Source organism: Scatophagus argus, chromosome 3, assembly GCF_020382885.2.
Source record: "Scatophagus argus isolate fScaArg1 chromosome 3, fScaArg1.pri, whole genome shotgun sequence".
Lineage (NCBI taxonomy): Eukaryota > Metazoa > Chordata > Actinopteri > Scatophagidae > Scatophagus > Scatophagus argus.
Genome location: NC_058495.1, coordinates 21,330,985 through 21,342,739, shown reverse-complemented (window position 1 = coordinate 21,342,739; position 11,755 = coordinate 21,330,985). Strand labels below are relative to the sequence as shown.

At 38.2% G+C, this 11,755-nt stretch overlaps 2 protein-coding genes across 2 annotated transcripts; both read right to left on the bottom strand.

The window, feature by feature from the left end:
• Positions 1–883: 883 nt before the first annotated feature.
• gnl3l (guanine nucleotide binding protein-like 3 (nucleolar)-like) lies at positions 884–5,661 on the bottom strand. Its single transcript, XM_046384688.1, has 15 exons — positions 5,550–5,661; positions 5,413–5,456; positions 4,725–4,835; positions 4,503–4,619; positions 4,338–4,421; positions 3,508–3,643; positions 3,315–3,418; positions 3,055–3,199; positions 2,880–2,967; positions 2,624–2,801; positions 2,386–2,528; positions 2,161–2,297; positions 1,725–1,888; positions 1,446–1,620; positions 884–985 (listed from the first exon to the last, which is right to left on the bottom strand). The coding sequence occupies exons 1-15, from the start codon at positions 5,560–5,562 to the stop codon at positions 918–920; spliced, it is 1,707 nt and encodes a 568-aa protein (XP_046240644.1). The 5' UTR covers positions 5,563–5,661; the 3' UTR covers positions 884–917.
• A 1,614-nt stretch (positions 5,662–7,275) lies between these two features.
• Positions 7,276–9,905, bottom strand: LOC124056838 (red-sensitive opsin-like). Its single transcript, XM_046384689.1, has 6 exons — positions 9,366–9,905; positions 8,337–8,633; positions 8,056–8,224; positions 7,815–7,980; positions 7,479–7,718; positions 7,276–7,374 (listed from the first exon to the last, which is right to left on the bottom strand). Exons 1-6 carry the CDS (start codon positions 9,466–9,468, stop codon positions 7,276–7,278), a joined length of 1,074 nt encoding a protein of 357 aa, XP_046240645.1. The 5' UTR covers positions 9,469–9,905.
• Between the last annotated feature and the right edge of the window lie 1,850 nt (positions 9,906–11,755).

The window sequence follows — 11,755 nt, the reverse complement described above, 5'->3', positions numbered from 1 at the left end:
CTGTCACGTTCCAACACTTTCACAACGGCAGTCATAGTGCCGGTTTAACACAAGTAAAACTTAATAAAACAATAGTGTTTTGTAATGATAATTTCAAGTTCCCTGTGATCAGCTACATGAGACGCCCCACATCCTGCTTTCACACAAAGAGACCAGGTCCTTTTTGTGTTAAATTATCATGACTAGACTTCTTAAACCTCCAGCCTGTACGCTGCAGGACACCCCAGCTGCGAGTCACACCCCAGGGAGTCGATGCCAATACCCCGTAGCAGACGGAAAGTGTAAAAACGCTCTGAGTAGAGGAATCAACTCCTGCGGCACACAGAAAGGTGTGAAACATACCTTAGGGATGTTCCTCAGGTATAAATGTTTAGGTCTCCCCATGTTCGGGGTCTTTCAATCATTCTGACCGCTCGTGTGTTGATTGACCTTTTCTTTGCAAATTTGCAAATTAAAACCTTGTCGGCCGACAGAAGTCTCTGTTTCATTCTTCACCAGCAGCAAATAATTTTCCACAACAGTTTCAATGCAAACAAGAGTTGCTGGAATGCACAGAAAGTCATTAAGTTTCTATTTACTCTCCGGTTAAAGTGTTTGCAAATCTGCTAGCATTTCCTTACTCTAATGAGTCATTAGAGTAATACAGACTGTGATATGAAGCGTCAGTGGCCCTGCAGGGGTAAACTATGCCAAAAACCCAAAAAAAGCAAAACGTTTCCAATAGATGTGTGGAAAAGTGGCTGAAAAAGTTTGCAGTCTAGCTGGGAAAGACCTGAATTATTTGAAGAGAAACTCAAAGAAGCTTAAAATCTGCAGTTAGAAACAGTTTAACGTCAATCAGAATACTGAAGCCACATCCAAACAGGACAAAACACAAATAAGGTATTCTTTTCATCTTTTATTTAAATTCATTTTAATTAGCTATCTGAAAACGAGAAGTCCATTGCAGATGTCAAGGTGTCTGAGAGTTTGGTGGCAATTTTGTCTGCAGAGGGAGAAGACAAAAAAGAAAAATGCATCAGTTATATGTGCATGATTAAATACATTACATGTCAGGCATTACTCTCAAAAGAGGCCTGCCTCTGTTGCACATGCACGTTTTCACCATCATCAGTGGGTTGGACAAAATAAACACAACAACAGAAACTTTAGACACGAGGGATGTTTCCTTTCCATAAAGCCACATGTCACATTAATACAAGGGTATAATATCCCAACTATAAACCGATAACCATCTTTAAGCCTTGGTTGGTTTTTTTTGTTTGACTTCAGCACTTTGATTTCCATGAAAACTGAGCGTGAAAAAAATTGTAAAATGAGGCCTGTTGGCCTATTTACATCAAAACCAACCTAATATGAGTTTGTGTTTACTTTATCTTCAAAGAAATCAGCACGAACACACCACACTACAGACAAAATGATATCAGTATTGGACTGAGACAAACCAGCTCTTTTCTGCTGTTTTTTCCTCTTCTTGCTGGCAGCCATAAGTGCCTGGCCCTGCTGTAGTGGATCTACATTCAAGATATCCATCAACCCTGGAGCCCTGGATGTAGCATCATCTGCAGGTAAGTCAGTTTTTGACTTCTGAGCTTTTATCTCCACTGTCATTGGTCCAAACTACAGAGTAAGACAAGACAATTAAATTAACCACATTTTACAAATTTTAAGTGCACATCAAGCTATAATTAAGCAAATACTTTAGATGTGCAGACATGTCACACCTCTGTGTCCTGTTCTTCCTCCATAGATTCAGTTTCTTCCTTAAATTCTGGCTCTTCCAAGGACCCCCCCATTTCCAGGTCAGAAGGTGGTTCACTTCGACCACCTTGCGTCATTCCAGTGGTTTCCATGCAGAATCCCATTTGAATATCAGGACATGATGACTCTGAAATACAGTTTTAAAAAAATCTCTCTGAAGCAACTACTACTTCTTTTGGGTATTTTTGGTATGGAAGTGAGAAAATACCCTCAATGTAAATGTAGTACCCCCATCACTTTTCAGTTATATCAATTTCTGTTTGGACATGCCGAGAGTGTCAATGTTATGTTGTCAGGTTGCTGAAGAAAGTAGTTGAATGAAAACTGTTTACAGAGGTCTTTCGAAATATACTATCTGCTGAAAAAAATGTAATTTGGGTGAAATTACTTTATTTTTACCTGCAAGAACTTCCTGGTTTCCTTTTTCCAGCTCATCCCAGTCAAAAGCTTTGCCCATCTCTGTAACAATCTCAGCGCTGACGTGTGTGGGAAGAGTGTGTGTCTCTGGAGGGTGTGTGAAGTAACTGATCCTTCCTCTACACGACACAACATGCAGAAATTAACACAGTGCTAAGAACAATGATGGACGGTCATTTGTCAAACTCAAAAAATATTTTTACCCACCCTGTCCAGTCCATCAAGACACTCTTAGCTGCTTTGTCAGTGTCAGGTAGTCCCCCTTTTCTTAGTTTGCCTTGACGTCGAGCAAGTAATGACAAGAACTCCAGAGCTGTTTGAAAGTCTGGAACTCTGTAGTGCTCCATGATCTGTACATCCAGAAAAAAAAGGAAAAAGATAAATGTAATGGCAATATAATACAATGGAGAAACAAATCAAAGGTTGTAATGATGACATCAAGCACCTGCGCCTTGTTGCAGCGTCGAAGGATGGCCTCGACAGGAGGAAGGGGATCTACAAGCTGTTCGATTTTCACACAGTTTCGAAGAATCATTGCTGCATCGGTTGTTGAAGTTGCCATGACAATGCCGGGGCAATCCAGGAGCTTAATGTGTTTGTCCAAATGCACCTCTTGAAGGCATCTGTAATCCACCAGCAAGATTAGCCAAGCAAGCAGGGTTTTACAGCAGTACAGGATCAACAACTTACCATGTACTTACTTGGTGACACCTGGAGTGGCTCCAACACTGCATGCTCGTGCCCGTTTCAAACTGTTGATCAAACTACTCTTTCCCACATTAGGAAAACCTATCAAAAAACAGTTTCATGTCGGAAAACGCTGCGATAACACAGAACACAGAACGGACCCGGTGTATAACTGGATGTGATGCTCACCTACAACACCTACAGTGATGGCTGTCTTTATGTCCAGGTTGCGGCAATAGTTGCCAAGTAGTTTCATCAAGCAATCTGCACCAACACAAGCACTGCTGCTTAGAAGCTCTGTGGTGGCTTGTGTCACTGGTACGTTACTGCGTTTCTGTCGATGGTAAAAGGAAAAAACCTTAGCGCTTGTGTGAAATGAAGATAGTTTACAGCTTTAAATAACTGAATTTCAATTTACAGTTTTAGATAATAGTAATTTATCTGCCTACCAAGTTCTTGGTCTGTTGCTGCGTAGATGCTTTGAAAGCTACTGTAGGAAACTCATTACGAAGATACTTTATCCACTTTTCCACAATTTCCTTTGATACCAAATCTGTAATCAAAGTCAAACAATAAGAAAAAACTGGTATTGAAAATAAATGTAGAAAATTCCCAAAATGTCTCTTTATTTAGCAAACTTACCAATTTTATTAAGGACTAAAACTATCTTCTTGTTTGTTCCACTCTGAATGACTGCCTGCTCCACCTGAGGACATCTGCAGCCAAGAGGGTCACGTGCATCCAAAACCTGCAAAATCACATCTGCGGCCTCCACTACCTATAAAAGAAAATAATTAAAAAAATCTTTTAAAACACACAGTGTCCATGTTCAAAAGTCCACCCTGGTGAATTACATTTCAGTGATAACTAAAGTAACAGCGTGATGTGATTAGATGTAATAAATAAATAACAAATTAAACCCAAACATGTCAGAAAAATGAACACCCGGACATACAGCAGTGTCATAAAAAGTGTCCAAAATGGAAAAAAATATTTGATGTGTACTTTGAATTTGTACTTTGGCCCATGTCCCATCTACTAACATGGAGCAGGAGAGGGTAACGAACTGTACTGGAGCCAGCCACCAGGGGGTTTATTTGCACTGTTTACCTCACCTACTTGCACTACTTCCACTCTGTACTACCTCCAGAACCATATTTATTTCACTTATTTTATTTTGTTTTACCTTATTCTATTTTATTTTATTCTATTATTATATGTTACTCGTTCTTACGTTCTATGTATACACCAATCACCAAGACAAATTCCTAGTAATGTGAAACCTCTTCACTTACATGGCAATAAAGACGATTCTGATTCATCTTTATATACAGCCAATGGTATGTACTACTATGGTAGCGTGTGATTAACTAACTAGTCTTGAAACGTCATTGTCTTTGGACTGCTCTGAAAAAGACTGAGAGACAAAAAGATATGTACCAGTTTGTGACATGTATGGAACATTTGCATACCTTTTTAAATTCTCTGTAATATGCTTTTCTTGAATTCTCATTTTCAAAATTAACATGCTTCTCCAAACTCTGCATCTCCATCTCCTGTGAACACAGAAGAAAACAGAAATTACTTTGTACTTAATCGAATTGGAGTCTATTTCCTCCAAATAGGCTGATATTTACCCTCTGCTCAAACTGTCTTTGCCGCTGTAAGATGTCATTCTGAAAGCTCTGCAAATTCCTCCTCTTCATCAGCTCTCGTTCTCTGGAGATTTTCTGCTGTTCCTGGAGGTGCTGAAGCTGATTAGATATGAAAGATATGAATTGAAAGATTGGTTAGCCTCAAAAAAAATCTCAGAAACACAAAGTCAAATACGATTGTAGGCAAGACTTTCAAATGTTTACCCTTTGCTTTCTGATTTCCTCTGGATTTTTGTGGGCTTTGACATGCTGCACAGATGACTGCTCTGAGTTCTTTACCCGCCCTGAACCATCACCCTTCCGTCCATCTGTAGCCTGAAGACAGAAAAACATGCCAAATATTTATTGTATAATGATATGTCTTCCTTTTGACCATTTAAGGCATCGCAATACAATATAAGAACGTAAAATTTACAATTTGCCATTACGTGTGTTAGGCTTTGTGGAGGAAATTAAAATCTTACACATTTAACCTTTTTGAAATTTTGTAAATCTCTCAAAAATAAAGACATACATTAAAATGTTCTATCCACATGTAAACTTAAGAATCTCTCACAAGAGTTTCCCTGCCAGCCTACAAGAGTGAGTGTGTGCGCACTTTGGCATATGAGATGGCACTGCCATACAGTCCATATTTGACAGTATCTGCACAGTTGTTTGATTTGTTTATAGCGATGTGCACAGTGACAGTAAAGCTGCTGAATGTTCAGTTTGCACTAAGGTATAATAATGACGATGAAGGGACAATATCTCACCCATCACTGTAGATACTAAGCAGTCGAGCAAAATGTCAGAGCTACTGCACCCAACCGAAGAGCTGACTGCCCTCAGCGGTAACTCCGGCACGAAGAGTTAGCCACCTTACCATTAGCAGGGAAAAGTTAGCCCTTACCTTGTGCTTTCCGAGGAAGCCGAGACGTTTGGCTCGTTTTTGCTCTGTAAAATACAGAAAATGACAATATGTCCATTTCAACCGCCCACAGTTATTTAGTGAGAGAATAAATCAATCGTTACCAGTAAAATACATACTAGCTTTCGACATTACTGAAACCACGTCTTGCCTCTAACTTCACGTGTATGGCAGGAGAGTGGACATGCGCAAACAATGTCGTCACTCAAAACATCCGGCTAAATGTCAAAATAAAAGAGCGTTTCAATTTTGGGCGCAACATCAAATACAGTATCGGTTAATTTAGCACAAGAACAGCGAGAAACTTGATTGCTATTTGTCTGGATTTCAAATAGTTCTTGTTCAGTAAAAAAAAGGAATACAGGAGTCATGTGTGTATCCAGGAATCATGTTTAAAACACATGACACATTCCTCCAGTATGCAAATACAATACATGCAGTTCAAGTACTGAAGTCACTTGTACTTGCCTGCCTGTCTGCTATCAGCCATCTGTAGCATCTACATCTAACATCTTCATCCCTACTCACCAGCCTCGTCCTCCACTGCCGTCACTCTTCCCATCTGACATATTTCCTGCCATCAGTTCCTGATTCAGATTTCATGTTACAGTAAAGCCCCTTTTTTATCAACAGTACCCTGCTCCGTGTCTTGTGTTTGGGACCCTCCTGTATTTGTAACAGATATTGTTGCGTTGTGTCTAATATTGCAATCAGTCAGTAATGTTGACCTACTCACAGTGTGTTGCTCTACATACGCTGCTTCCATCCAGAAGCAAATCTGTGGAAAACAACTTAACATAGTATGGTTCAGGCTGAATAGAAACTAAGAAATGAAAACAGCTGGCGTGATCCCATTTTTACAAGTTAATTAAAATGTTTTATATATTAGGAGAGAGAAAAATTAACTTATAGAAATGACCATGGAACCTTCTCAGTTGACTCAGTTGCCTATTTTTATGTGTTACAGTATTTCTGGTAATTGTAAAATAAGTCGTTATCTAATTGAATTTAAACTTTCCAGAAGAGAAATCTAGACATTCAAAAAGCCAAATTCGGAATTCCACATTCAGAATTACTTCAGTTTGTTAACAAGGTTTTTAAGGAGGGCTTTTCAGATATCTCTGTTACTGTCAAAAGCCATAAGAATTCCATTTCTTCATGACTTTAAGAATACAATGTGATAAATCAGCTTATGAAAGATATATGAACAACCTTCAGAATACAGCTTCAGTAAAAAGCAAAAGTTTGGTTGGTATATGAACCAAACTTTTTAAGTGATGCTGAAGATTATCTTTGTATTGTAAAACTCATATTTTTCAAATGAAACTTCCCCAGTTGGTACATTACTTACAATTTTTTTTGTAAGAGTTTGTATAAATTTTACAAATTTTTATGTTAAAATGTGCAAGTGAGGTAATATGTGACTCGTAAATAAGAATGTTTAAATAAAAACTCGAATGTGCATTCTGGACATTTTCTTTCCATTAATCTGAAAGATGATGGAAAATAGCTCAAAATCTCAGTGTACTAAACATTTTAGTGACCAGTGAATGAAAATTTCTTGTCAGTAGTGTTTCTTCTTAACATGAGGGAAAATATTGAATATTGTTTTATATAAGGATCACCATAGTAAAAATACCCTTGTGTTTGATTTGTTGTTTTTTTTTGCTTGTTTGTTTATTTGCTTGAAAAAAAGACAAGTGCTATGATCACGTCATTTCTTATTCTTTTTTACAGTATGTAATTTTTTTTTATTGTTTTCACATTTGCCAAACAACTATTACTAAAATAAATAAATGAATATAAATATTTAGTGTACAAATCAAAACTGTTTTTCATGGAGGTTTATTCGGAAGACACAGAGGAGACCTCTGTCTTTGATGTTGATACTTCAGAGCCATCATCTGCTTCTTTGCCAAAGAGCTTCAAGATGCATACGCGGAACTGACAGGGAGAAAAAATAAATATATTTAAAAAGATGTAAACCAAACACTTTAGATTAAGACAGAGAAATTTGATTAATGTATCGAGGTTACTGTTGTGCCCACCTGTCGGTTCATGAAGACATAGATAATAGGGTTGTAGATTGTGGCGCTCTTGGCAAAGTATGCAGGCATGGCAGCAGCCAGAGGATGGAAGGCGTATCCAGGGTTAGCCGCAGAAAAGCAGGCAAAAAAGGTGTAAGGTCCCCAACAGAAACAATATGCAAAGATCATGACAACAACCATCCTGGATACTTCTCTCTCAGCTTTCTGGGTTGACTCTGATTCCTTCTGCTGCAACGCAACCTGTGATTGACAAATCAACATAGTGTGAGACTTCACCAGGATGTGACCTATACTTTATACAGTATGAAGTATAAAACTGCGAGTAAGACAACTTACAGCACGGATAGCCATCCAGACTGCAAAGTAGCACAAGATGATGATAGCCAGAGGAATGATGCAACATGTAATCATAAGAACAACCATGTAAGACTGGACTCCAGGGTCATCACTTCCACTGAATACATCAGGTCCACAGGAAGTCTTCAGTCCATGAGGCCAGTACCTGACACAAGAAGATGTTCAGCCTACATTTCCACAAAATAAAAACCAAGCGTTCTTAAGATAAACATCAGGTTACCTGCTCCATCCAAAGATGGGGGGAGCACACCACACTGCTGACCAGGCCCAGGAGAACACTATTCCAGCTGTGGCCCATTTGGCATCAAATTTGACATTTCCAAAAGGTTTGCACACAACTATCCATCTCTCCCAGGAGATGATAGTCAGGGACCAGAGACCAGTGATGCCTGTGTTGGGAAGCAGAACACTCAGTACTTGACTCACAGCCTAATAACCATGTAACACCAATAATCTGCTCTTCCATTTCCCCATCATAAAGAAAATACTGTGACTACTTACCACAAACTGAGACAACATAGCCCTCAAAGATGCACATTGGGTGTCCAAGAATGAAGTAACCAAACATCTGGTTGCATACACTGATGGTGCTGGCAAAAACTGTCTCTCCGAGATCAGCAATAGCAAGATTGACCAAGATCCAGTTCAGAGGGTGACGGAGTTTCTTGAATTTTGCTGTGGCCACCAAGACGAGGCCATTGGTGAAGACTGATGCCACGACCACAAAAAACATCCAGACTGTTGCAACGTTGTAAACCCATCGAGGAGCAATGTGGTAATTGGGACCCTCAAATGGATCTAAGGAAAACAAAACAATTTCATATAGGTTTGACAATTTAGAATCTCAAGTGTTCTCACAAGTCCACCATGTGTTCTTTGTTAAGGTTTTGGAAACAATACATCTTTGAGGCTGCACATATTCATATAATTAATGATAAATATATTGTATGTATAGGTATCATATGTAAACTGTACAAATGTCATTTTTACAATATACATGTATTCATTTTCAAATGTGAATGAATAACAAAACTGCCTTACATTTGAACACATAGTGAATTTCCCTCGGGATCAATAAAGTATCTATCTATCTATCTATCTATCTATCTATCTATCTATCTATCTATCTATCTATCTATCTGTCTGTCTGTCATTTAAATGAGATTCTAGTTGAAGCTGCGTTGAGCACAATGGAGAGGAGACATGTTAACTGGTCATTTAAAGGATTGTAAAAAATATAATGGAACAATAAGAAATATTCAGAAGTTCAGTTAGTCTCGTTTAAGACATTGGAAGCCCTCCAAAGCAGAAGTCTGTTTGTTTATGTGAGATAAAGCTCTTGGTCTGCCCCAGGTGATGAGACATTAATTATACCGAGCGCAGTACAGCTCTCTAACCAATAAAATTGGATAGACACCTGATGCTGCACAGTAACACTTTCATGAGAAGTGTCAAGGTCTACTTACTTTTAATTACAATCACTAGCATGCCCTTTAGGTTATTAAAAATAAGAAAATGATAATACTGTACCTCTTGTATGATTGGTGTTTGTGTAAGTGAAAGCAGATTCCCTCGTTGTATCGTCATGGTTCCGCCTGGCAGCAAATGCCTGTTTTCCCCATTCTTCTGCCATTTTGATCCCACAAGAAGGTCCCCTTCAGTCGGCTGTTCTCGCTCTTTTCTTGCTTATAGTCTCCTTGTGTGACTCGTCTAACACATCTAACTTTTGCTCTTATACTTTTGCTTAAGCAACATCAGATAGGATTAGGTCAAATTACTGCCATGGTGTCCTGCTGGACCGAGATACTCTTGGCAAGGCAAGCACAAGCAAACTGGTGAACTGTAATTAAAACCGTAAACTTATTAGGTTAAGATGCAAAATGCCTGAATAATCCTGTTCGACAGCGGATATCTGTCCACTTTGTCAAAATGGGGATTAGCTACAAGGTGTTTAATTAACACATAACTAATGTAAACTGTAATAATGGAAACTGAGCCATCAATGGCCTTCTTGCTGCAGTCCTACAATAGCAACAAACCACCACAAGCCTAAACATTAGGTCAAATTTATTTAGTCAGTTAGTTTCTTATACTTTTGGATGGAAAAAAAATCTACATCTGAATACTTCAGAAACTGCCATTCATTAAATGACATCAGGTAATCTGGGACATTAAATCCAGTACATTAGAACTGTGCATATCAACTCCATTTTATGTTGTGTAGGATGTTGTGTTTCTCATAAATGTATGCATGGGCCCTGGTGACTATTAAGAGGACAGCCAAGTTTTAATTCATCTTAATTGGGCAAGTGTTGATCCGCAGATCTGTAATAGCAACAGTCACAGTTGTTAACGTGTGGGGGGATGTAAGACACCTTTAATCCCTCCGGAAAGACGTGTCCACTTGAGAAAATAGGATTTATCAACACCACTTTGATCCTACGGCTTACGTCACTGTGCAAATTGAAAGGGCAGAGTCTAAGGCGAAACTGATACTGACACACACTGATTAATTAGGAATGACTCAAAGAAAAACACTTTAGGAACGATGGGACAATAAAAAGTGCATGCACAGGTTTTTTTTGTCTTGCATCATTGAGTTAATGAGTGGCTTTAACTTTGAGGCATTAAATAAATAATAAGATAAGATAAGATAATCCTTTATTAGTCCCATAACTGGGAAATTACAGGATATAATAATAAATAAAAATACATAAATTAACAACAACAACAATAATAATGATAATAATAATAATAATAAATCCAAAATTCAGGCAGTGTGGTGTTAATATGAAAAAAGCATTGTATTATAAAAATAATCTAAAAAGAGATATTTACTTTTATTTTCTTTCTTAAGACTTAAGATGCAGCTCAGTTGGACTAAACCAGCCTGGGTCACACACTCATGGCAGGACGTGCGATACTGAATTACTGGTTTTGAGATTAACCTCTGGTCCCTGTAGTGCCTTTTGGATTAGATTGAGTAGCACAAGCTTTCCAGAGGAATCCTCTATTGTGCACCGCAGTGACGTATGTACTTTCTTTAACAACTGACTTTTATGATTACAGAGGCTGCTTCCAATAGTTGTAAACATTTCCATGTGCACAGTAATGTCACTGGAACAAATAAAATGGAGCATTTAATTTACATTTAATTTACAATTTTACATTTAAAGTAAAATTGTAGGAAAGAGAAAACTTTTCAGAGGAAACAGAATTTTTTGGCTTTTGAAAAAAATTTTTTGAGACCAATCAGGACAGCTGCTTTACTCCAAACTATTGCAAGACTGCATGTAACCTTTTTTGAGCTGTAGAAGAGCACACAACATTAATTCACACTAGATTCTCACCGATCCTGCTGGCATATTAAGAGATTTAAATAATTAATTAAGCTAAGCTGCTGTGCACACAGTACGTACAGTACACTTAATGGGGAGACGCTTCACCTTATTTCACCTAGCTACTTACCCCATCCAACGTTCAACTGCCTTTTTATTAGAACGTAACCACCATGAAACAATGAGAAGATAACATTTTATATCTCTTATTCAATGCTGTGTCACAGCTGTTGCAGATCTGCTTCGAGGAGATGTTCATTGACCCATGTCACACCCCTCTATCAAGTTTCATGAAAATCAGCCCAGTAGTTTTTCCTTAATCTGCCAACTAACAAACAAATAAACCGGATAAAAAACATAGCCTCCTTGGCCAAGGTGATAAATTAGATTTAGAGTTAGGGATCAGGGCTGTGGCATTAATGTGAGATTTCGTGAGGGATATTTGGCCACTACATTCCCATTTTCAGGAAGTTAGTGTTTTTAGTGGTGAAGTTCAGACATATAGGCTTGGCACAAGTTTTTGGCAATATGTTACAGTGTGACAGGTGTGTCTTTAGAAAGCTCTTCAGTTCTAAGTATCCC

Coding starts and splice junctions, on each gene's coding strand:
- gnl3l (XM_046384688.1), bottom strand. Junction 4,620..4,724: donor AGGAAATCAGAAAGCAAAGG/GTAAACATTTGA, acceptor ATATCTAATCAG/CTTCAGCACCTCCAGGAACA. Junction 2,529..2,623: donor GACGCTGCAACAAGGCGCAG/GTGCTTGATGTC, acceptor CTGGATGTACAG/ATCATGGAGCACTACAGAGT.
- LOC124056838 (XM_046384689.1), bottom strand. CDS start 9,468: ATGGCAGAAGAATGGGGAAAACAGGCATTTGCTGCCAGGCGGAACCAT. Junction 7,981..8,055: donor CCCATCTTTGGATGGAGCAG/GTAACCTGATGT, acceptor TTCTTGTGTCAG/GTACTGGCCTCATGGACTGA. Junction 7,719..7,814: donor TCTGGATGGCTATCCGTGCT/GTAAGTTGTCTT, acceptor TGTCAATCACAG/GTTGCGTTGCAGCAGAAGGA.